The sequence below is a fragment of the Diprion similis genome, chromosome 6, assembly GCF_021155765.1.
Source record: "Diprion similis isolate iyDipSimi1 chromosome 6, iyDipSimi1.1, whole genome shotgun sequence".
Lineage (NCBI taxonomy): Eukaryota > Metazoa > Arthropoda > Insecta > Hymenoptera > Diprionidae > Diprion > Diprion similis.
Window position 1 is genome coordinate 23,230,559 of NC_060110.1, and position 22,124 is coordinate 23,252,682.

Sequence of the window (22,124 nt, forward strand, 5' to 3'; positions counted from 1 at the left end):
TACAATAATCGCATCGAGATTATTGTTTACGTAGGCATATAAATTCTAGTTATATTATTTACCTGGATAGTAATAAGGGTGTCCACCATGCGATGAGTGTATCATAGGATGCGGTGCGCGAAAATCCATCTTTCGATAGTCGGTAGAAACGAGTTTAAATAAAATTCTTCTATTTACTTTAGTTATTACTTTCTTCCGGGCACTGGTTTACGATTCTTTTTCTATCCTTTCCTTTCTATCTTCATCAATTACGTTATACCACGTATAAAGAAGACAATCACACTGCACGTAGTCATTATAACATCCTCTTTTTATTTTACCACTCCCCCTCCCACCCCTTTCAATTTCACATTATACCGATTACACGAACTGTTATACGATTCACAACAGCGTATGAAACCAATAAATTGCGTCGATGATAATATAATTGAAAAAAATCGGCGTCAAATAGTAATACGATAAAACAAAAATCCACTCAAGTTCACTATCATCTTTGTTATACTAGATATTATACAACATATACATACTATATAATATATATATATATATATTACTATCGTTATCGGTATAATAAATTTCAACTATTAACGTTCGTCATTTTCCCTGATCAGCGGTTTTCCGACAAAGAGATATAAAAATCCTCAACCATACAAAAACGCACACGCGTAGAGACACTATATCATCATTATCATCATCATACAAGATGTTATACATTCACGAATCGAGATTCAAGGCTGACGATGAAAATCATTAATAAGGTTTTAAATTACTCGCGACGAGCAGCAAACAATCACACTTTATCACTCCAACTCTCCCTCCCTCCCTCCTTCCTTCTCTTCTTGGCACCGCACTAATCACGACTTAATTGCCCCCTCTAGACGGGCCGCGAAGTAGCGAAGGTTGCGCCATCAACGGTTAATTGACCGGACGTTCCGAGCTCAAGCGAGACGAGACCCGAGCGAGTCTCTCCCCCCCCCCCCTTCCCCTCTTTTTCTATCTTCGCGGGTGTCGCTCCGTGCAGGCGCGGAAAAATAGCCGACAAAGCACGCGGCTCACAATCAGTAGAAGAGTCAAGCGGACGATATAACGCGAGGGATGCCGTCGTGTCTAATCGTAAACGGGCGAGAGGGGGGATGCGGTGCGCACTGCGCCCGACCGACAGACTGACGAGCGACGAGCTACGACGTCGACGCACGACACGAGCCGAGAAAAAAAGTTCCCTCGCGGTCGCGATCTCACAACACCGCGACGATTGTCAACCTGCGACCAAGTTCAAGTCGCATCACTGACGACGGTCGGCGTTCGACTGAACCGAGCGCCGATCGACGCTTCGTTTGCCCGCCTCTCTCTCTCTCTCTCTCTCTCTCTCTCTCTCTCTCTTTCTCTCGCTCTCGCGCCCGCGTATTATGTCCACGAGGCTCCCGTTTCCCCTCCCCTCTCGGCCATCTGGCGCTCAAACGGCACGCGCGCTACCCTACTCACTCTTTCTCTCTCTCTCTCTCTCTCTCTCTCTATCCCTCTCGCTTGGAGACGTGAAGGTGCCGCTTACCGCCTGCCCTTAGCCCCTGGCGGCAGGCAGTCGGATACCCGACGAAACTGCTCACCGCACAACGGACACAAACCGTCGATCGGAACGGAACAGAACGAAACGGAACCGAAAACAACTGCAGCGGATGCCACAAAACACACTGATTCACGAAATCGACGACGATTCTGCAGGTGCAAGCGGATGACACAAGCCATCGAATAGTACAATAATTTTTTTTTTCCTTTTCTTTTCTTCCAACACAAGAAATTTTTACTCCCCTAAAATAAGTTTAATTTAATATCCTAAATTCTGTTAAAAACTTTTCTTTTGTGATGACAATTTTATGCACATCGGTAAGTTATCGTTCATTGATGATTGTTCTCGATGAAATAAGGCTGAACAATTGAATCATTCGGCTTCGTCGAACTCGGCCGAGCTAACGACAAAACGCCGACGATCTTTGATGCGGAGGCAACAATTGTTTCGTCAACACTGAATACATGATTTTGATACGTTGTTTTCAGAAAAAAAAACGTAATCCATTTTTCGAAGTTTACAGACTTGAAGTCAAGTGTTTAATTATAATCAATTGGAATAATTGAATACGCGTTATTTGAAAATGATACAACACGAAATGATAACTCATATAGAGATATAAAAACTAGTAATAACAAATCAGCAAAGAGAAAAAACGACGAAACACAGTGGCAAAAAAATCCCCGAATCGAATAATTTTTTTGTCTATGCTCGATTAAAATTCGAACTACTAGATAATAGTATCAATACGAGAAACTAATTGCCGAAACCCTGAATTAATCGGTATTCAAAAACATACAATTAATTGAATCGCAATCGATTTTGACTCTGATGAATATAGACATAGCTTTGTTTATTCTCATACCACTAAATAATGACAAACCACTTGCACAAATTTTCCCTAACCATATAAAAAACATTCTTCCTTCGATAAAATTATCCCTAAATTTATATATATATATATATTTTTTTTCATTTTAGTTTGTCAATTCATCAATCCCTCGACATATCTAGAATTTTAATCATAATATTTCCCTCAACCGACACAGGCTACATACAACAACCATTGAAATTACCGCGACAATTTATTTTCACCTTCCTTTGTAAAATTGCCGAAAAAAGGCAAAAAAAAAAAAAAAAATGGAAAAAAAACCTCCGAAAAAAAAACAAGATATAACCGCGATGCTGGTGAAATTTCTCGCTTTGCGGATAAATGCTCTACCGGGTGTTGAGAGCACGCGTGATGCAAAGGGAGAGCAGAGGGAAAGAGAGAGAGAGAGAGAGAGAGAGAGAATAACGGCGGCAGCAAGGTTGGTCTCTCACCTCCTGAAGGGCTGAAGCCCCCCCCCCCCCCCCCCATCGTCCTTCGCCACCGGCAAGCTCGCATTGGCAGCACCAGCTCTTTTGCCTCCTGGGCTCCGGGATCGGAAGCGGGACAGAAAGGCTGGTCGGTTCTCTCCTTCGGCGAGAGAACCCAACAGGCGGCTGCTGCTGCTGCTGCTTCTGCTGCTTCTGCTGCTGTCTGTCGGGGCAAAATCAATGCGTGGCGGCGACAGAGAGGACGCCCCCCCCCCCCCCCCCCCCGCCCCCCATTCCCGTCACCCTCTGCTTTGCTTCGCTCTGCCCTGCGCCGCGTTCTCCGCGACCCTGCATACGCCTACCTCCCTACCTCCCTACCTCCCTTCCCACCTACCACCTACCAACCTACCGGCAAACAGCGCGCTCAACCGTGTCTCATACCCACCACCGTCTGTGTGGTGGTGGCCCCAGGGGCTAATAAGCTGTATTATTTTTATCACGGCCGAGCGAGAGGCGGAGGGGAGGAAAACCTGGCGCTTTACTTATACCGGTTGATCCAGCTGGACCTGCAGTCCGGATGTAATACAGAAAGATCTTGATTTAATCGTTGGGTTGTCGCGTTTTTTTCTTTGTGTTTTTCGAATTATGCCGTGAGCTTTTTTTTTTTTTTTTTTTCTGATATGGTCTCGTTATATTATTCCGGAGTTACGATTACACAATTGGATTAAATTCATCGAATTAATCACGCGACGGTCTTTTTATCCGTAGACGGACACCTTGGCTGATATTCGTATATTGGAAAGATTTCATTTCAACTTTTTTTCAACTTATTGTATATACGAGAAACGATTACATTGCTTTTTTTTTTTTCTTTTTGACCGTGTAACAATTCGTCGCGGCGAGATGTTATTATTGTCGCTAAATATCAATCATTCGATATACATATAATGTAATATCATTGATCAAGCGTAATTAGATATATCTACATACACAGAAGAGTGTGAAATCGATTCTTTGTTAAATCTGATAATCCAACTGAATAAAAGATAAAGAAAAAATTTCTTTGCACATACTGAAATCGACTTATTTCCTTCCTCATACAGATTCAAGCTGATCATAGCTGGTATCTGCATATATGTATATATACCTATATACATATTATCGTGAAATATTTATATATTATTATTTATCAATTCTTTCCTTCCCATTCTACTGACAAGTCAAATTTGAGACATAATCACGGACGAATATCCCTGGCCTTAAAATATCTGTATATATATATCGATCAAGTATAATTATACCTACATTTCGAAAGAATAATCGGTTTGGTTTGATGAAAAAAAAAAAAAAAAAACTCATCGATCGAAAAAACGTCTAAGAAAGCCATCAAATTTGATATAAATTTCGAATGAATGATGCGGAATGCGAGTTCTGTAGCAGGACGAGAAGCCGACACTCTCACTCTCATTCTCTCCCACTCTACCCCTCTATCTCTCTCTGGTTAATTATTAAGGCGAACACATTGCAGGGTCGGCCACAAACCGAGCAACTTGCTGGCTGTCGCGTAGCAGTTGAAACCGGTAAAAATCATTGTGAATTATAAAATGCAACCCTGCACGCAAAGCCGAGTATTGCAAAAATACGCACATAAACGTCATTGCGAATAGCAAAATTTGAATAAAAATTTCCAAGCTCACGCATATACGAATTGTTGTGAATAAATAAATCCTGTAATACACATTTATTTATAATGTACTTCTCGTCTTCGAAAAGTCGTCTGAGTGTTTAAAGGCAAGCTAAAACGTCAAAGATTTCGTCGAAGGTGCACGTCGTCCTTCGACATTGTGACCTTCGCCGTCGAGTCGATCGCGAATACGTGGCGGCGTATTTCACCGCCGTTCGAGGGTACGTGTCGCAAATTTAATTTAAACATCACGAGTGCTACACGCAACTTTCATAATTCTCAGCCCAAGTGTTTCGTCTACACGTATTTTCAAACTTATTCCTCTGTACGACGAGGAATTTTCACTTCAACTTTGAAAATGGCTACTAGGTATATATATATATATATATATATACATATATAAATATATTATATGTACTAAAGTATTTTCGAATAGAAAATAAAAATAAAAACCGTAAATTGAAATTGAAAAGTAGTCTGGCTTCGTGCGCAAATCTTCGCACGTGATCCAACAAATCAAAGCTCTCGAACCTATTGAAATTTCGTACGAAGCTTATGCATATATACATATGTATGTAGGTACATAAGGTGTACATGTATCATAAAAGTTGATTGATAACCTCGTCCTCCATAGGACGCATAACGTACATACCTACACGTACGTACACACACACACACACACACACACACGCACACACATGGATGGTGTATAAGGTATTTCTATCGCTATATGTACAGGCATCATATATATCGTGGCGCTTTAGAACCAGTTTCAATCGGTCAGGATTTTGCACGGCTTGTGAAATCGCAACTCTGGATGGACGACTATAGTATATATGTATATATCTAACACATATAATATACAGATCAAATGTAATTCAACCTTCGTAAACAGTAGAATAAAAACAAATAAACAAAAACTCAATGGGGGAAATTATATTCAAATATACATGATTTTGAATCATAGTTTTGTCTTATCTTTTTTCTTTTCTTCTTTCTTCTTCTATCAATATGTAATTAAATATCGCTGAATATCAATGTGAATTAGAAAAATTCAAAATCGTATAATAACAAGTCTACAAAACTCTACGCCGCAATATCTTCAATAATGTGTAAATAAATAATTCCCATACATCCGAATAACGTTAAGATTACAAACAAGCGTGTGCGTGTGCGTGCGTGTGTGTGTGTGTGTGTGTGTGTTAGTTCCGCAGGCGCAAAGGGCGAACGAGAAGAAGAAGGAGAAGAAAGAAAGAAGAAAAAAAAAAAAGAACTTGAAGGAAAGAAAAAAAGAATGATAAAGAAAATAAAAATAAAAAATGGTGAAAGGGGGAAGGGGGAAGGGAGGGTAAAAAAGAGGGCACACTTCGCCGATTAAACGCGTCCAGTCAGCAGCGAGGTTCGGAGAACGGGATTTGGGGTGGCTGTTCAGTACCCGATGACGGGGCGATATCGATTACCGAGGGGGAGAGGAGGGCGAAGGGCGGCGGGTCGAGCCACGGGGTTGAAACGGCGCTCGCCGATATGACGAGGGTGAGAAATCCCCTAATTCGAATTTAGGTGTCGGTCGGTCGGTCGGTCGGCAGGTCGGATCGGTCGGATGGGCGCAATGCGGTGTCACGCTGCGGGTGTTCCGCTCCCTTTTCTACACCCCCACCCCAATCATTTCCACCCCTTAACCACCCCCGAGTATCCCGAGGCGCGGGCAAGATGCCCGCCTACTTATAGGAATTGCACTCGTGTCTTATATATTTGCGCTGGCGTCCCGAATGGCGATGAATCCTACAGGCTATCGTCAGGGGAACCCGGTTGGTCCCTCAAATGTGCGAAATAACGCGGCTGTGACGACGCGTTTTTTTTCTTTTAGGGATGAATCGTTACTCCGAATCTTCAAAATCGTTACCTTAAATAAGGATTGTCGGGAATTCTAAATAATTGTATTTTATCTGGTGAGAAATCGGTGAGAATGAAATCGGTGTTAAAAATTACTTGAGATTTTGAAAATTTTAAGATACCGTTTACGGAAAATTTTATTTTCCATTTTTTTACACGTCGTCATCAGTAGGCATGTACTCTAAAATCGTCACGTAAATGCTATCTCGTACAAAGTAACGTCCAAAAAATGGTGTATTAATATTAAAACCGATGTTAGATCAAAGTGAAAGATTAAAAATTATTCGTTCTATCTCGAAAGTATTGATATTCAATTTGTCGTTGACCATATAATTGATAAAACTGGAATAATTTTGTGAAACAAAACAATAATATTTTGTTAATAGTTCTCAGAGTTTTTCCAGAGACTAAAAATTTATGGACGAATTTAAATTTTTTCAGATCCGATTTAGTTCGTTCACCTCAAACGATTACTTCCGACATTATAATACTTGAATGCATGTGTATACGCGAGTTAACAAATTACCAAAGTTTTTCGTTTGCATTGACATTAGGCAAAAACAAACAAAAAATAAAATAAAAATTAGTACTCCAAGGGCCTTAAACAGTTGTAATAAATCTGCGACGGTCAGATACGATCTCCTAAACGTCTTTACAATCGCAATTTACACTTTCTAAAATATAATAACAAGGCACGTGTATATTTATGCGTGTGTGATAATAAAGTCAGTAACTATGATAAGATTGCAACAAGTTTGTGGAATAGTTTCAACTAGATAATAACGAGTATAATATACCTACCATTCGCAATCAGATATAATAAACATAATAATAATAATAATATTATATACCTAGTTAGATGTGCATTCACGAATAAAGTCACGTATATTATAAATTACACCGGTATTCTACTAAATTGCGCCCAAGTGATACGGTAAAAGCATGTAAGCTTTAAGTATGAAAGACGGGCTGTTAATCGTCCTCGAACCTCCGACCCCAATACGACAAAAGATTACTCGGTAGGTATACTAAATCACGTATGATTATCACAGGGTAAATAAAAAATACGTTCATCCGCAAAAATTTTTGTGCCAGGTTCAATTTGAATGAAATTTTTTTTTTTTTTTTTTTTTTTTAATTATTTTGTTAAAAGATGCGCAAAGAATCTCATCGTCACGATAAATTGAATGATAAATATTCAAGGATTTCCGAAAGAGAAATTTTTCAAATCCTAGACTAATAATTGAAAAGAGTACGAGGTGATTATTTCGAATAGTGTTATTAAATGTGTATAATAATTGTTATTAGTACACTTTCCGAGAACAGGTTTATATCAGTATCAATGACATATATATATATATATATATCAGTTTAAACCGAACTCTAGAGCGACAGTCGGGAAAGCTTGAAGCCAGGCTTAAGGGCTCAACGAGGGTTAAGCGATTACCGAGAATAGCATTACAGGTATGAATAGGAGGACTTCATGCCCAGCGAAAGTCCAGCAGAAGGTATCCAAATTCGTTTCTAAGTTTATAAGAAGTAGGCTGCACTTGTATTCATCGCTATATGTATCGCGGTTTTCCTACGCACTGAGGAAAATTTCTTTAATTACAATTATACTAATAAAAAATCCTGAAAAAAAAAAAAAAAAAAAAAATTAATAAATCGCTGATTTCCCCGGTGTTTAAATTGCACAATAAACACCTGCAGCCCTAGCCGTGATGCTGAATACACATATTATAATAATTTGCCTAGCGTGCATAAACCGAATTGATATATAACTTGCCGCGGAGCGGTAATTTGGCACGTATAGGTATTAACCGGTCCGTGTGTGGTTTAAACCGCGGAGGAAAAGGTCGAGTCGTGGGGCAAAAGGTTACGCCGCGGTGTTGGTCGCGAATACACAGCGCATACATTGGTATTCGTGAATAAGTATACATATAGCTGTGCACCAGACACGTCACCGCATTGCAGGATAATCTTTCTCCTCTCGCAAACCCACCGCCTCACACACAGCTCCTCGCTTTACGGGCTCCGCGGGTTCAAAGGTTCAGAGATTTCTTTCTCGATAACGATATACGTTGGTTATACGCGTATATAGATATAAATATATATATATATATATATATATATATATATATATATATATATATATATATATATATATACACGCGTATAATCCATGCTCGGAGAATTCTTTTACCCACGGTTATTTATTTCTTACTGCTTTTTGTGTTCATTTTTTTTTTCTTACGTACCGTAATGGTTTCAGAGACAATGTTTCTTTCTTTTGCAATTTACATGTAATTTTTTTTTTTTTATATATACCTTTCTCCAAAGTCAACGCTCGATGATTATTCCTTATCGTGATATATTTTTAAAATTATAAAACAAAACGAATAATGGCTAATTTTTTATTACAATGTATACAGATCCGACGATTTTTCATGATAAATCTGCAGTAGAGACGCTGCGGTAATTTCTTAACTTGCGGTGAAGTATTACCGCATAATATAGTTTTTTGTAAAAAAAAGTCGCAATTATCGGAGCATCGATCAATCGGTCATTAAATCGTACATTATCGAGTGATTTATAGATTTGTTAATTTATTTATTTATTCATATCCTATGATTGCCAATGTTTTGAGTGCAGAAATGACACGACATTCGTTCGTTACACGTTTACACGGTTACAAATTGCTCGGTTCTCTTCTTTTTTTTTCTTTCTTTCCCCCACCTCCTAACAATATTGCGTAATTATGTATTTACTTCTATAATATACCTAAACGAGGCGTGTAATTAACGCGCCTCATGCTGCATCAGTGTCGTGTAATTATTAATTAGTGTGTGAAATTAAGAGGTAACGCTGCGGATGAATTCAGGCGTGTGCAGCACAATGTTTAATAACGTTATATACGACGTTGTTTCGCGTTATCTCACTGGGCCGTTTCGGTGCCTTGGGATAACAACGGAATTACACAAATTGCCGTATCAGCCGCGCCAAGTGATATACTACAATGGCAGTTTTAGCCGGGGCGATGATGTGTTGCACGGTTTGATATTTGATATTTATTATATGTATACTCACATTTATGCGTTAGACTCTCTTTCAAATTAGGACGAATATCGTTTCCCTATTCCCCCCCCCCCCCCCTTATTTTTTTTATTTTTATTTCTGGCTGTAACAGGGTTAAAAAAATGCAGGAAAAGAAGCAAAAAAAAAAAAGAACCCCCCCCCCCCCCCCCCCCCACCGCCATTACACTTGTACTTACTTCGGGAAGATTTTTACTTCAGTAAAAACTAACTTTTAGATCTTGTTGCAACGAAGAAATGAAAAAAAAAAAAATATTTCCCTAACCTGAAACAATCTAGTAAACAATATCTATATACGTATACATATATTAAACCGAAGAATATAACCGTACTGACAAAACAACACCCTTTTTCGTCGCCGTGAAAACAAGTTTAGGTATATATATATATGTAGATTAGATACCTAATGAAAAATCACTGGTTTGTATATATTTTGTTTACCCTTTCGGCAAAAACCTGCCCCCTCCCCCGCCAAAACTTTCGTCGTAATAACCGCAGAATGTGAAAAGAGTGTGATGTAGATATAGTATATATATATATGTATAATATGACGATGAGAACGCACCATGGCTACGAAAATTACTCCATCTAAAAATTTCCACCCAAAAAAATATCATATCTCCCTCGTTCAGGCTCAGTTATGTGTTAAGCAGAGAATTTCGCCTCTCCCTCTCCCGTACATCATATTGCTTTTTATCATATTTCACGCACAGCAAAAAATAAGGGTGAGGAAAAAAAAATGGCGAGCAAATCTTTACCCCCCTCGAACAAGGAGAGGAAAAAATTGCCCGAAAGTTTTTCTACAACACATTTTGACTCCGTAACTTTTTCTCTCTTTTTCTGTTGGTAAAATTTATGCATTGAGAATTTCGATACTTGACAAGAAAATTGAGTACAAAGAGTGTACATAATGGTTGAAAAAATATTTCACATGTTTAGAATCGACGGCGACGATATTTTCCACGTTTATATCTGGAGAATATAACGAGAAATTTTTACGTCTATTCTCTCTTTCGGACAAAGAAGCAACAGTATATTGTGCTAAGAGTGCGGAAAGTGAGCGATTTCCGACGAACGTGAAGTATGCAGCGTGAGCCGCAAACTCGAGCGCTGTAAACACACAGTCGTCACACGCGTGTGACACAAAATATTTTTCCGGCACTTGTGAAGGAAAGTTTAATTCGAAAAGCAAACTAATGTAACATAATAATTAAAAAAAAGTAGATCAAAAGTAATCAAAAGCTCCAGAGGCAGAGACCCGGTTTCATAAAACCTAACCTAAACGCGCAATCTTCAGATTGAACTTAGGCCAATGACGTCACTGGGGATGCGTCAAGTCAAGTTATCGGAAAGTGCGCATGCGCCAAGAAAGCCCCAGCATGAAAAATCGAGAACTTCAGCTAAGCGCATGCGCCAGCATCGTTTTACGGCACTGTTCAGAAATCTAACTTTTCAAATGTGTACATACATAAGTGTTGAAAAAAAAAAAAAAAAACTTTTCTGTATATATACAGGCTGTCCTTCTTTCATCGAAAATTCGTACATCAGCTGCGAAGATTTGCGAACATCTATTTCTTCCTTTTTCTTTTCTCGCATACCTAAGTATACTTATTTATCCTCTTCTCTTACGGGACAGAAATAAATGGGTAAATTTGTTCGCGAACGGGCTGCGTATATAATGATAATATAAGGGTGAATTTCCCTTGCACACGGGATAGAATCGGGGAGGGAGGAGGGAGTTGGACTCTAGCGAACGCGGAATCTTCTGAAGTTTAACCAAAGTGTAGTGGGTATAAGTATGGGTAGCAGGCAATGTGGCTGTGCCGCTGGAGCTAACAGATAGCGTTGAAATACGAGGAGATAACCGGGGGTCTGGCAAATATTAGACCTGCCCCCCCTCCCCACGAGATTTTCCCGCGTCTTCAACAACCTGCAACTTGACGGTACCACCCCTCGCTTTCTTTCCTTTGGTCTTCTTCCTTCTTATACCAGCTTTTCCAGGAACGTCGCCGCTCGCATTTCTCTTTCCCTTTCCCTCCCTACTTCTGGTTCGAAAGAACGTTTTAATTTAAAAAGTGCCGCGTGCATGAAATATATATGTATATCCACAAGTCCCTCAACTCTCTTAACGGTTTTAAAACTTTCCTGGGTTAATTTCGAGTTCTGAGAAAAGTAACGTTGTGTTTGGGAAGAAAGAGCGGCGAAATTCCGGAGAGGAAATTAGAATGTCGAAAATCCGATCTCAACGAAGACAGAATCATTCAAAGTTTCCGCTAATTCTGTATGAAGAAGTCTGTCGATGAAAGAATCGAATTACAATTTGGTGGGATTCAAATTGGAGCTGATTTTGAACTGATCAATTATCGCACCGATTTTTCGTAACGGTTACGACTATAAACAGCCAATCAGTAAAATTTAGCGATGTAGGACATTTCCTCAAGAATTACCGACAGTTACCGGTAAACTCTCGGGTAAACTCAATCTCGCTCGAGTATTGAAAACTGTGCGGCGCACACGAAGAAAACAATTTTTTCAAGGAATTAAAATATACTACATACATTCCGATCAAAAACTTGTAAGAATTAATCGATCAATTTATCATTCTTTATTTAGAGTGATTCAAGTTTTCTGTTCAAAAGTTTTGATTTCGTGACATCGGCTTTGAAAATCAGAGCGAATAAAGAAGTTGACAAAATTTATCAATTCGTGGCATTCCACTCCCTGCAATAAGGTATTGCAACATTTTTCACTCCGTTTAATAAGGCCTCGTTATTACTGTTATTATTATTCTAGTCTTGCGATATGAATTGGGAGAGTTTAAATTTATCCAATGTGACCTACATGGGAAATTAAATCCTAAGCATATACCTCAAGAATGATGTTTATCTAAAATTTGGTCGTTAGATTTGTTTTTATCTTTTTTTCTTCTTCAATTCTTATCTGCGCGTCATTTGACACAAGGATTTGATCATGGCACATTGTGTTCTGAAGAATTGTACAATGATTAATATCATATATTCGGTCAAAAAAAATTCATTGCTCTACTCAACGTATCGAAATATCCTCTTAACGATGTAGTTTCGTTACATTAGCATTTTGCGGCGGTTCAGTTTGGTTGAGAAAATGATATAGCAAACTAGTGGATATTCACATAATAAACTAATGCCGGTTGCGTTTTCCTAATTATTCTAGGAATGTTCGCTCCGATTTAGGTATCCAAAATTTCAACCTGTGCATTGCTGATGATTATACATATACAAGCGTTAAAACATCGTCATTATAATAAATCAACAATTCGAAATGTTGTATACAAATCGATTCGATGTCACTTACCTTGATCTTTTTCTGGCAGCTTTCCCGGAACTTTCTTGTCGGGCGCCTTGGGTGAACAGTTTTTCCTCACTGGCCTTGTTGCAAGCGTCTGCGGCACCTGTAACACAGCAAGAAAAACGTTTGAAATTTAAATATCTATTAAATTTGCATAAAACACCTCAAACATGGACAAGACACTGAGATTTCACACGATATTATTCATGTGCTTGTTGACTTGCGACTTTCAGGTTTCGAAACACAGTATTTGAGTTATCTAACCACGTGAAACAAAATTTCCAAAATACAATCGTGATCTTGGATTTGCGCTTTGGTCCAGAATGCTATCTGATTTTAGGTACTAATTTCCATAAAGCCGAGTCTGATATTCGTTACCAGATTTTATCGATTCATGAAGGAACTTCAAAAGATGATACACTGTAAACTGTAGAAAAAAAAACATAATTTACCACTTTTTCAGATCTTTCTCCCGATGGCAATCTGGCGACAGCTGCATCAGGGCCATTTTCAGGTGGCGGTGGTTGAACGATCCAGTTATATTCCCGTTTCTCGACAGGCAAACCCCATCTTTCGTACTCGAGGCTCTGCGTCCGTAACGTCTCATAACAATCGAGACAAACGACAGCAAAGTCACCATTTTCCAATAACAAGCTCTTCTCGGGCTGTCTGTGGTTCTTGAGAAAAGCAAAGTCTTTAACAGGAAGCGCTCTGACGCGTTTCCGATAAGTCGTAATACCGCAAACGAAACAACAGTAATCATGCGTGTTGTACTGCCTCTCGGCAGTGTTGATTTGCTGTCCGCCCGACAAGCTCTCGTATTTTCGCCACTGGTCGAGCAATGAATGATAACAAAATGTACAGACTAGCGCCGAGCCGTCTTCCCTCAGCTGTTCGGCGTTCAGGGGTGACTGATGGCGCAAAAGCTCAGGAAAGAACGGTGCGTTTCGACCCTGAGGTCGCCCGTATAGAACCCTTGCCAAGGTGAGATCGCTGTGTAGGCCACACAAAAAACAGTATATCGAACTACTCGACGTCCCGGGAATGCTGCTGAATGTTCTATCTGAACTCAAACTTGGCGGTGTTGCTATCGATCGACCAACATCTCCGTTTGGATGGGGGCTAGGAATATCGTACCTAAAAGAATTAAAAATACCTCTTGATCAGTTCCTCCATAAACACTTTATACAAATCAAGCTTTCGAACATCATCGATAAACACAAAATTACTAGAATCTTAAATGGTCAACGGGTTCACAAAAAGCTACATTTTTACCTTGATAAATAGTTCGCACTAAAAAGAGATAAGCAATATATGTGAGAGACTGAAAATCTTGTGGAGCCCGTTATTTCTAGTTACAGACAGAGTTGTTTTGCAACAAACTTCTTAAGTATAAAATTTGTCAGTATTTTAGATAAGTGAGTTAAAATGGGATTATTCATCACCTCCGACGTTCTAATGGAACTCGTTCGGCATCCATGTTCTCCCACTGCTGAGATAGGTGATTGACGCACTGACTACATGCTAAGACACGTCCGTGACTGTCCATGCACGCATTTTCCGAAGTACGTGCCATTCCTCTTAGACACGGAAAGTGCATCGCATGTGAGTTCATGCCTTCAGGACTAGTCGATAACCTGATTGCATAAATATTATCGTATGAATAAATTGCTGCAAACTGTTGACTTTATTTTGTTCACGATGAATGTAGAGTTTATTGTTACAAATTTTACTGCGTTATCCGTTACGTTATGTTGTTATAACAAGATTGCGTTGTGTAAAGTCTTTATCATGATATTAAAAGAAATGATTTTATCAATTGGTGGACGACACTTGAGAAAACTGAGAATATTAAATAACCTTATTTTAAACTGAACTACAATTCTAGATTAAAGCATAATTGATTCATAATTCTATAACATTCTTTACTTAGTATGAATCGTAATGAGGAGAAGATTCAAGCATTAATTTCTATGAAAAAAAGCGAGAAAAACGACTCGCCATTCGCGTGTATCATGTATTTTTTTTTCAATTTGTTTTACCTATTCGTAAATTAAATGTACACGATAAGAATGCAACATTTCTGGATGAATAAACGAACTTTGTGTCAGTGATTGGACAATATGAAAAAAAAAAAAAAAAAAAAAATGTACCATATCCAGAATAACCAAGGAATCTTACCATTCCATGTGATTGCGAGGATAGAGCCTTTCGCAAATGTAGCACCGATAATTTTGTCCCGGCGCAACATTACCGTTTTCTGCCGGTCCATTGCTAGGAGAATTTCGTTGCCTTGACGTGGTACTTTTGATGTTAATGTTACGCTGTTTGTTTGCAACAGCGCTTGATTTGTTTAAATCGTACGGCTTAAAACGGATGTCGCTTCCCGCAGAATTGGCTGGTGATTTTGGGACAGCCGGCCTTGGCGACAGACCTGTAGTAGAAGGAAACGAAGAAACAAATTTAATTTCCCAGATAAAAGTAATGCTTGAATCCGAGGTGAATCAAAACGAAGTATAAATGTACGCTTTGTCTTTAAAGCGACTCACCTTGCTGCCTGAGATCGTTTTGTTGTGAAATAATAGCGGCGGGATGTTGCTGGCCATCGTGATTGTCGCCTCCGAAAACTTGCTGCTTCTGAGGAATGGCTTTGTAGCAAATAGAACATACTTGCACCATGCCTTGCGGACTTATCGGACTTGCGCCAGGCGGTGGCCTCAGAGAACATATGAATGGGAAATAGGCTTCTTTTTCCGGATTTGAACAACAGTATAAAAGTCTTATACTTGACGACGGATATTCCAGGGCGCACGTATAACATATGAATGTCGTAGTGTCGACTGCAGGAGCGTGTCGTTTTCTCAGCGCGTAATTTCTCTCTCCGTGAGGTACACCCTGCCGGGTGTAAGCTTTCCATTGCAATAAAAGGTGATGCTGACACGCCGAACAAGCCTGTGAAAATAATAAGAATTACAATCGCAGATATTCATTCTCGTTTGTGAACGGGATTATTTGAGAAATGTATTTCATCTCGGAGCTATTCATGTCTTTCGCGATCAAGGCTGGTTTTACCTGCACTCGTCCGGCGCTGTCCATCGGCCGGCTTCTGCTGGGTCTTGGATGAAGCATTAGTGATGGAAAAAATGGCGGTGGGCTGGTAGCAGGATGTGGAGGAGTCGGCAACGGCTTGGCTGCAATGTGGCTTAGGGAACCTCTCTTGTACTCGTCTCCGCAAACGTAACAGACTTCGGTCACTGAGTTTTTGTCAGGCATTGATAAATCCAATATATCGGTGCCGACGCTGGACGTCGATCCGCCACTATAGATAGCTGAAATGATAAAGTTTAATGTTAAATATGCATATAATCCATCAAAGATGATCCATTTATTGCTAGCTAACTATTTTTATAATAACTTTATCATAGACTGTGATCGAAATAAAAAAAGGCAATCGCACTAGAGTGTGTACTATTTACTTTCCAGTATTGTTTCGATCAACATTCAATTTATGTCACATCTCTGAACATTAAGTAAACTGTAATAAAACACAATACACTCATATTTTGAGATCCTGATTCTTTAAAAATCATTGTAAAATAAGAAAATAGTGATTTTTTCTTTAATGTTTCCTTACGATAGCCTTACTAACTTCAACTTTGTTGATCCTCTGGGTCGAAACCTTTCATTAGTTATTGTATAATTGTTGGCTTATGAATAAGAATTAATTTGTACGTATGAATTATCACATCGCCGCGAATAAAAGGACGACACAAAAGAAAGAAGAAAAAACCAACTGAAGCAAAAAAAAAATGCAACAGGCTAAGGCCAATTCGAATGAACCCATAGCTGCGTATTTATCACCAGCAGATATTGCATGCCAAAGAAGTTGAAATACGTTAATTCTGAAAAGCAAGAGTTCTCGGTAGGTAACAATTAACTTGACGTCGCACAGAGTATAGGGATGTAAAAATTTATAGAAACGGATGATAATGTTCAATATGTCAGGTATTTGAATCACTAATAGAATTCGTAGCGGTTTATTCGTTTCCTCAAACACTCAACAAGTTCTAAAAACCCAGAAACTTTGGCCATGACTGTAAATATCGAAATATGAATATCATTAACTGTGACATATGTGACTATAAGAGTTACAAGGATGTAATAGATTGCGTCACAGTTTGCAACATATACGTTAGCAAGATGATAAACCAAACGATATCAAAAGTCTAGACAAAGTCGTTTTTGAAATATTGTATGGAAAACAAATTCAAGAGAAGAAATTGATTACCAAAATCGATATGCCACAGTTGTATTCTAGGACCTGGGTCATTCCGCTTAAATGAAGTAAACAAACCATTCCTTTGTACGATTCAGTCTCTTTCTCTTATGAAAGACGTTACGAAGAGGGGGGGAAAAATGGAAATAAAACAGTTTGCTTGACCTCAGATAAAGACCCAATTAAAGTAAAGAGGTCGATCAAGAAGTGAGAAATTTTTGCTCAACTAAATACACATATAAAGATATAGACAGATGCAAGGCATTAGCTTACTGGAGCAATTCATATTTCCTATTTTTTTTAAATTTCTTCACCTGCATCAAAAATTATAGTTCAATGTCAAGAAACGCAAAAGTTGATATCGTGTTAGAAAATATTGTAACAGATGCTAGTGCCAAGAGAGATTTATTGCTAACTTGTGTTACAGATATTTCCATGACATTGGAGGGGGGCTTAATCTATGCTCTTTTGAATTTACTATTGCATCATTGTTTACAGTTAAGTGTAAACACAGCGGTCTGGAGCATGCAACATGTAACGATGATGCAAGGTTTGCAAATGATAATGTTTGGTAAACGTTAAAGAGGTGAAATCAATTATTGGTACAAAAATTAACTATGAGGCTGTGGTTGTTTGTTACAAAATTTTATACAGAGTTTTCGTAACCAATTATTCAAAAGGTTCTTTGTGTGTTTACTACTGTGCAAATATTAGCTTGCAGTTAGTGTCCCCTGTATAATTGCAACATTCCAAGCCAATTTATGTTCACACAATTTATCTGCTGATTTTTAATTCAAGAATATTGCACAGGATGTCAACGACTGTAACCTGAAACTGTACTTCTCAGCGTACAAAAGCAACTTTCTACTTTTAATTATTGCATCATCTGCACAATTATACTGCGTCTTTGAATAAGTGTAAAAATCAATAAGCGTGTTCAAAATGGTGATTAAAATATGCATTTTGCTCAGTTGAATAACTGGATATAAGAGTGAACAAATTTTTTCTTTGAATACAAGAATATTTTTCAAATGCGACAAAATGTTGAGAAAGAAAATCCTAAAGTATGAAACTAATGCAAGAAAAAAACACTTTTTTCCAACTACATAAGGTCAACAAATTGGTCATATAAATCAATCCACTACATGCCTACTCCAGCAGATAATTTACATAAATTTTACAAAAAACTGTATATTTTGACTCACCAACCTTTTCATCTAACCAATCAATTCGAGGTCTTACACTAAGTGACTTTATCAGAAATTTTTCAAATTCAGACATTGATCATGTTTCACATGGTAATAATTATTTCCAAAGAAAGATCTAATCAGAATAATTGTGTTTTCACTAGTCTTGATTGTGAGTAACATAGATATCCTTCGACTCTTTGGAAACTCTCAACTGATCGCCCGATTCAAGGATCAGTCAGTCGAGTAATAATATTTCTATAATATATTATGACTATCTACGCCTGAAGAGTAAACATTGAAGATGCGTTCTTCTGATACAGACTCTCTCACCCTCTCTCTGATTACACGATAAATATTTACCTTGCGGTTGAGGTGGTAGACTAGGTTGCGGTGCTGGCGAGCTTCTGGGAGCATGTCTTAAATCTAATGCTGCCTCGTTGGAGAGTCTACTTTCATCGACGATTTGTCGAGGGCTCTGTAGCCTCTGATGCGGGGACTGTAGTCTTTGATGAGGTGACTCCATGGTCAGTCTTGCTTGCTCAAGATGTCTCGACGATTCGGCAGCGTTAGAATGCGGCCTTTGCAGTTCAACCGAATTAGACGGTGGTCTAGACTGTTCGACTCTGGGGGAGGGAGAGTTTGGCAGTAATCTTGGGGACACACCGACCGGCCGATTCTCCTGCCGGGGTTGCGTGGTCGACTGTTCGTTTGTGAGGCCCAAAACTTGTGCAGCATATTCCCCCTGGAGAGCCATTTCGGCACCGGTATAAGGGCCTCCGTCGCATCGCTTTAGCCAGTAAACTCTCTGGTTGTGCGGCCTGGCGTCTTTCTCGTAGCTGTCCCATTGCTGTAAGAGTAGAGCGTAGCAGAGACTACAGACTTTTATCGCGCCACTTCTGACTCCTTCACCTCTGTAGCCAGCTGGCGGTTCGTGAGACTCCAAAAATGGAAAATATGGTTCGCTGGGCGAGGCACCTATACTCGGCTTTACCCTGAGCCAGTATTGCTCACTGTGACCCAGCGTCCCGCAAACAAAACAAATCCTGGGTCCTCCCCCCTCGTCTGACATTAGCGACACGCTGGCCGGATTCACCAGCGATTGCCCCTCTAGTCCCGGCTCATTTTTCACATACAACTTGCTTTCCATCATGTCAGGAAACCATCGAGTTTCTTTTTTTTCACTTCTCGTCGCTTACTATCTTCTTATCAAAATCTCAAGCGACTAACCAACATAGGTTTCAATTCTGCAAAATGTAAATTCAACATTATACAATGCTTTTACTGCTGTGATATAAAAGATAAAGCAGTAAAGCAGTAAAGAATAGATTTTACTAAAGTAAATTGGTCGAAATTTGTACGATATAACCATACAGGAAGCATGACGCACTTGAAATGACAAATATTGGTTCGCAGTCTAAGGGAATTGGAAGGAGTAATTTAAGTGTGAAAAAACGATTGAAAATAATAGGACAAATTTGATCGGCAAACATGTTTGACAAACTGAGCGAGTACATAGAGATTGTTCTAGGAGGGTAAGGAGAAGAGAATAACCGAGAAGAGAGAGTATGTGAGAGTTGGTGTATCCAGTTTCAATTAACACTGACGTCGGAAGAGACATCTGAACAAACGAGATGTGGTACTATAATTTGCATAGACCAGGTAAGAGAGTGACAAATAAATAGTGGTGAGTATATTCGTGGGTAAGATGAATTTGCGATATTGCGAATTGGCATTGAGGGCTAGTTTTTCTAGAAAAAGCATAAGCCTCGATTGGAGAACTCTTCTATTTCTAAGTGGCAGCTAGGGGAAGGACGGATAGCAGTCTGGTCTCATTGTATGCAAATGAGTTTATTTGGGTGCAGCTGTGACCCCATTCCCCGTACGACATACTGAAAACGAGTGGCATTCCGTGTCGAAAGAAAAACGCGATCGGCAGTCTCGCCGAGGAGAGGATAACCTACGAAGGAGGGGAATAAGGGAAAAAGCAGGTCGAACTGGCTCGTGATGAAAACGACAGCGAACTAGTTTTGAGAGGAGGCAGGCGGCGCACAATGGTGTGAACTTTTGATCGTTCCGAGCAGATAACGCGATTCCGAAGCCGAGATATACGCCCGCGATTACCGCGAGGGTTGCCGCGAGTTTTTTCCACCACTTTGTATGTGAAATCGGGGGTGACGGTGACGGGAAATAAAGTATTCGCTACGTTCTCCGAGTCAATTCGGCTGCACACTGGCGGATGCCTTCCGAAATACGCACGAGCCGCGGCGGAGGTAGGTCTTTGTTAGGGGCGACTTCACTTACGTTTTTGATGTTTTAGCGGATCACACGGGACGCGCACAGCATCGCTAATTAGTCCGCGAAGGTTGGCCGAGAGGCTTAAAACGCTGAGGAGAACCAGGGCCCTCTTATCTCGGCCCCTAGTCTCTGCCATACGTTCCCGAACTCCATACAGTATTGCGGGGTGTCACCTTCAACTCACTATTAGACACAGATTTATTCATATTTAGATCACCGACGTACCCTCGGCTCAATGTTTAACGCGTCTTTTATCAATTTATACGTAAATATGCTTATTTTATCTTTACCGAGGCTAAGAAAAATACATTTTTCCTAATGTATAGCACCGCAACTTTGATCTCATTCGGCAGCCATGTTGTAAAATTCCGATTCGCGTCCCATGATGCCACGCAAGTCCATCATATGACAGTGCAGTCTAATCGGCCAATCACAGGCCGTTGCGCATCCTCGCGCAGCTCACGGAACGATGTGACGCGCCACTTTTGCCGGGCGCGCGATATTTCGAAATATCTTATATCAATTTCGTTTTTTCCACACACTGGTCGTCTCGCCGACGTGTCACAACCTCGTTAATATACACTGATCGAATGTCTCGTTTGCAATTTCATTCCTTCTTTCGGTATTGATTGTTTCAGCACAGGTACTCGGCAAATGAGAGAATAACTCTGTCGGCAGTGCTATTATTTTTTCAGCTGAAATTCCGGCCTCGTACGTTGTACATCCATATCATACCACTATCAAGTATGTAGTAGTTCCTCTAAGAACGATGTTAACTTGATTACAATATTTACTGATTTTGAAAGCAAATTTATTCCTAGCTGTTTTCTCAACCAGTTAATGACGAATATGACTTCTTTTCACGTTACGTCAAGATACGCGTAAAACTTGAATTTCTAGCACAAGACCAGGTATTTTATCTGTACATGTTTTGATGGAAAAATGAGGAAACGGTATGTAGGTTCATAAATGAGTTGAATATTAATGGTTTTTCAATGATAATTAGTATTTAATCATCATCATCATCATCATCATCATCATCATCTCAAGAAACATAGTACACGGTATTATGCCCGCATACATAAGGTGTTTTCATTCGTTTATACCACCAACGATGTGGTGTTAATACGTTTTTCCTTTAATTTCATTTTTTTTTTCCTGAATGGTAATACTAAAAAATAATTGAAAATACTTTAAAAATACTCTTTGCAAATAATTAATCCTGATGACTCTCCGTTTTTACTATAATACAGAGATACAAACTACAAGATTTTTTTGTCTTTTCGTTTTTTTCTTTCAATATCTTCTATACAGAGAGATAATCACAAAAATTCATCATTAGGTATTTAATTATTATTATTATATTTATATTATCATTGCTGAATAGACACACAATAGTAGTACAAACATTTTTTAGGGTAATGGGAGGGAATTGGGTTGATGGGGGGGGGATGATTTCAATTTTAGTCCAGTCATCAAATAACCATCGCGATAAACTTTGGA

At 39.2% G+C, this 22,124-nt stretch overlaps 1 protein-coding gene across 2 annotated transcripts in view; it reads right to left on the minus strand.

Moving 5' to 3' along the window:
- The window catches only part of LOC124407332, a 70,565-nt gene extending 49,557 nt beyond the window's left edge, over nt 1-21,008 (minus strand). Inside the window, exons 1-8 of one of the 2 annotated variants that reach the window (XM_046883370.1) lie at nt 20,628-21,008; nt 18,687-19,570; nt 15,933-16,189; nt 15,410-15,812; nt 15,042-15,294; nt 14,306-14,497; nt 13,313-13,997; nt 12,867-12,963 (exon numbers count right to left, since the gene is read on the minus strand). In XM_046883370.1, the coding sequence (XP_046739326.1) occupies nt 12,867-12,963; nt 13,313-13,997; nt 14,306-14,497; nt 15,042-15,294; nt 15,410-15,812; nt 15,933-16,189; nt 18,687-19,476 (2,677 nt within the window). In that variant the 5' untranslated portion in view covers nt 19,477-19,570; nt 20,628-21,008. The remainder of the gene's footprint in view (nt 1-12,866; nt 12,964-13,312; nt 13,998-14,305; nt 14,498-15,041; nt 15,295-15,409; nt 15,813-15,932; nt 16,190-18,686; nt 19,571-20,627) is intronic. The other variant, XM_046883371.1, reaches the window with a different exon arrangement.
- Nucleotides 21,009-22,124: the final 1,116 nt, after the last annotated feature.